The sequence below is a fragment of the Eimeria tenella genome, genomic scaffold (assembly GCF_000499545.2).
Source record: "Eimeria tenella Houghton genomic scaffold, Eth_scaff1446, whole genome shotgun sequence".
In the NCBI taxonomy this organism is placed as follows: domain Eukaryota; phylum Apicomplexa; class Conoidasida; order Eucoccidiorida; family Eimeriidae; genus Eimeria; species Eimeria tenella.
Window position 1 is genome coordinate 1 of NW_013543912.1, and position 2,656 is coordinate 2,656.

Here is a 2,656-nt window from a genome sequence, read left to right on the forward strand (position 1 = left end):
TTGAAGTGTTCTCTTGTCCTTCTTGGCTCGAGAAAGCAGCACTCAAAACGAGGCATTAGCTGCAGCAGCAGCAGCAGCAGCAGCAGCAGCAGCAGCAGCAGCAACCACTGAAGCCGCTGCAGTCGCTGCTGCAGCTGCAGGGTGAACAGCTGCCGCTGTTGTTGCTGCAGCAGCTCTTTTTTAATTCTCAACTATTGGTTAAGTTCTTTGTTTTTTGTTCTTTTTTGACGCTTGCGTTTTGCTGCTGCTGCTGCTGCTGCTGCTGCTGCTGTTGCTCGCTCGCGCTGCGAAGGCCTCGAGCTGCTGCTGCTGCTGCCGCCAGGTGTAGGGGTACATTTGCTGCTGCGTCTTCAGCTCCTCTAGCAGAAGCAGCAGCGTTCCCTTTGTTGCCTTGTTGCTGCTGTTGCTGCTACTACTACTGCTACTGCTGCTGCTGCTGCTGCTCTCCATGGAGGATTGGGGCACGGACAAGAAAGACCCTTGATGCTTGCTGCTGCGGTGGCTGTCTTGGCCGGACGTCAGAGTCCCTCTCTGCTGCTGTTGCTGCTGTTGCTGCTGCTGCTGCTGCTGCTGCTGCTGCTGCTGCTGCTTGCCTGCAGCAGACAACTGTGGGGCCCCTAACTTCTGCAGCAAATTGGGGGCCCCCTCACATATAGAGTTCAGGCAGGCGTCTATAGACCCGCCGCTGAGACCTTCTGTCGCCTGCAGCAGCAGCAGCAGCAACAGCAGCAACGGCAGCAGCTGCAGCAGTCATAGTAGAGATGCTTTAAAAAATTCCAAGTGAAGCGAGGAGGCTGATAAGAGCAGCAAGAGGTGGTGCGCCTAGTTAGGGTTTAGGGTTTAGGTGTGTGAGCACAGGGTTTAGGGTTTAGGGTTTAGGGTTTAGGGTTTACCTCAATCAGTGGAAGGAGCTGAGAGAAGCAAGGTAGCGTCACCTGGATGCCCCTCTGCTGCAGCTGCTGCAGCAGCTGCTGCTGCCGCTGCTGCTGATCTGGCGGCAGCAGCGGCAGCCGCAGCTCAAAGAAGTGCAGCAAGGCGCGAGCATCAACAGCAGCTGCAGCACCAGCAACAGCAGCAGCAGCAGCAGCAGCAGCAACAGTTTCACAGCACCAGATGCACGGAAGGCGCTGCTGCTCCAGCCACAGAACCAGCAGCAAGATCCAAGCTGTGCTGCAGCAACAGCAGCAGCGGCTGCTGGTGTGGTCTATGCATTCACACTGGCAGCAGCACAACAAAAAAGGCAGCAGCAACAGCAGCAGCAGCAGCAACCACAACAACAACGACGACAACAACAACGACAACACCAACAGCAGCAGCAGAAGCAGTCGCAGCAGCAGCAACGGCAACAACAGCAGCACGAAGAGCAGCAGACACAGCAGCAACAGCAGCACCAGGAGCAGCAGCAACAGCAGAATTAGGAGCAGCGGCAATCGCAGCAATAGAAGCAGCAGCAACAGCAGCAGCAGCAGCAACGGGAGCAGCAGCATCTGGAACTGCAGCAGCAGCAGCAGCAGCAGCAAATTAGACTTACGGGAGTTCGGTTTGCTGCTGCACCCGACAATGAGCACATTGTCTTCTTTTGCATCCAGCTGAAAATAACATGCGAGACAAAGTGCTGCTGCTGCTGCTGCTACTGCTTTTGCTGTCGTTGTTGCTGCTGCTGCTGCTGCTTCTAAAGTAGTCGCTGCAAAGCTCCCACAGCAGCAATTGCCGCTGGGGGAGCAGCAGCAGCAACATAAGCTTCTGGAGCAGCACCAGAAGCTGCTGCACCACCAGCAGCTGCAGCAGCGGTGGCCGCAGCAGAAGCAGCAGCAGCTGCTGCTGCTGCTGCTGACGCTGCTACAGCTCCAGTTCCAGCAGCAGCAGCAGCAGCATCAAAAGCAGCCAGCAGCAGCAACAATAACAGCAGACTGCATTTTGCAGCAGGCGCAGCAGCCTTCGCAACCCCAGCATTCAAAGAGGCAGCCGCAGCAAGATCTCCAGCAACAGCAGCAGCAGTAGCAGCAGTAGCAGCAGCAGCCGCAGCAGCAGCAGCAGCTCACTGTTGCGAGGTGGCTCTGCAGCGCCTGAGCAAAATGAGGGGTTTTATTTGTTTTGCTGCTGCTCTTTTTTGTTTGATTTTTTTTCTTTACAAAAATAGACTCAACATCATCTATATACATTATTACTGGTCTCCGCTGCTGCTGCTGCTGCTGCTGTTGCTGCTGCTGCTGCTGCTGCTGCTGCTGCTGCTGCTGCGGCTGCTGCTGCTGCGACTGTTGCTGCTGCTGCGGCTGCTGCTGAGGCTGTTGCTGTTGCTGCTGCGGCTGTTGCTGTTGCTGCTGCGGCTGCTGCTGCTGCTCGTGCCCCAGCTCTTGCTGCTGCTGCTGCGGCTGGTCGTGTCTCTGCTGCTGCTGCTGCTGCTGCTGCTGCTGCGGTTGAGGGTGCGTTTCCTGCTGCTGCAGTTGCGGCTGTTGCTGCTGCTGCTGCAGCTGCAGCTGCTTTGCTGCTGCGAAGGCTTTATGCACTGCTGCTGCTGCTGCCAGCTTGGGGTGTACAGACATCTCAGCAGCAGCAGCAGCAGCAAGAGACAAATCCAAAAAACTGCCCCCGCTTGCAGACACCAGCCAACGAACCAAAGAGCTCTTGCCGCAGCCTGGCCGCAAACCCTGAGGGT

General features: G+C 56.7%; 1 protein-coding gene across 1 annotated transcript; it reads right to left on the reverse strand.

The window, feature by feature from the left end:
* Positions 1-198: 198 nt before the first annotated feature.
* ETH_00018140 (uncharacterized protein) lies at positions 199-1,589 on the reverse strand (the record flags this gene model as incomplete). Its single annotated transcript, XM_013379119.1, has 3 exons — positions 199-702; positions 894-1,054; positions 1,532-1,589. The coding sequence occupies 3 exons, from the start codon at positions 1,587-1,589 to the stop codon at positions 199-201; spliced, it is 723 nt and encodes a 240-aa protein (XP_013234573.1).
* Between the last annotated feature and the right edge of the window lie 1,067 nt (positions 1,590-2,656).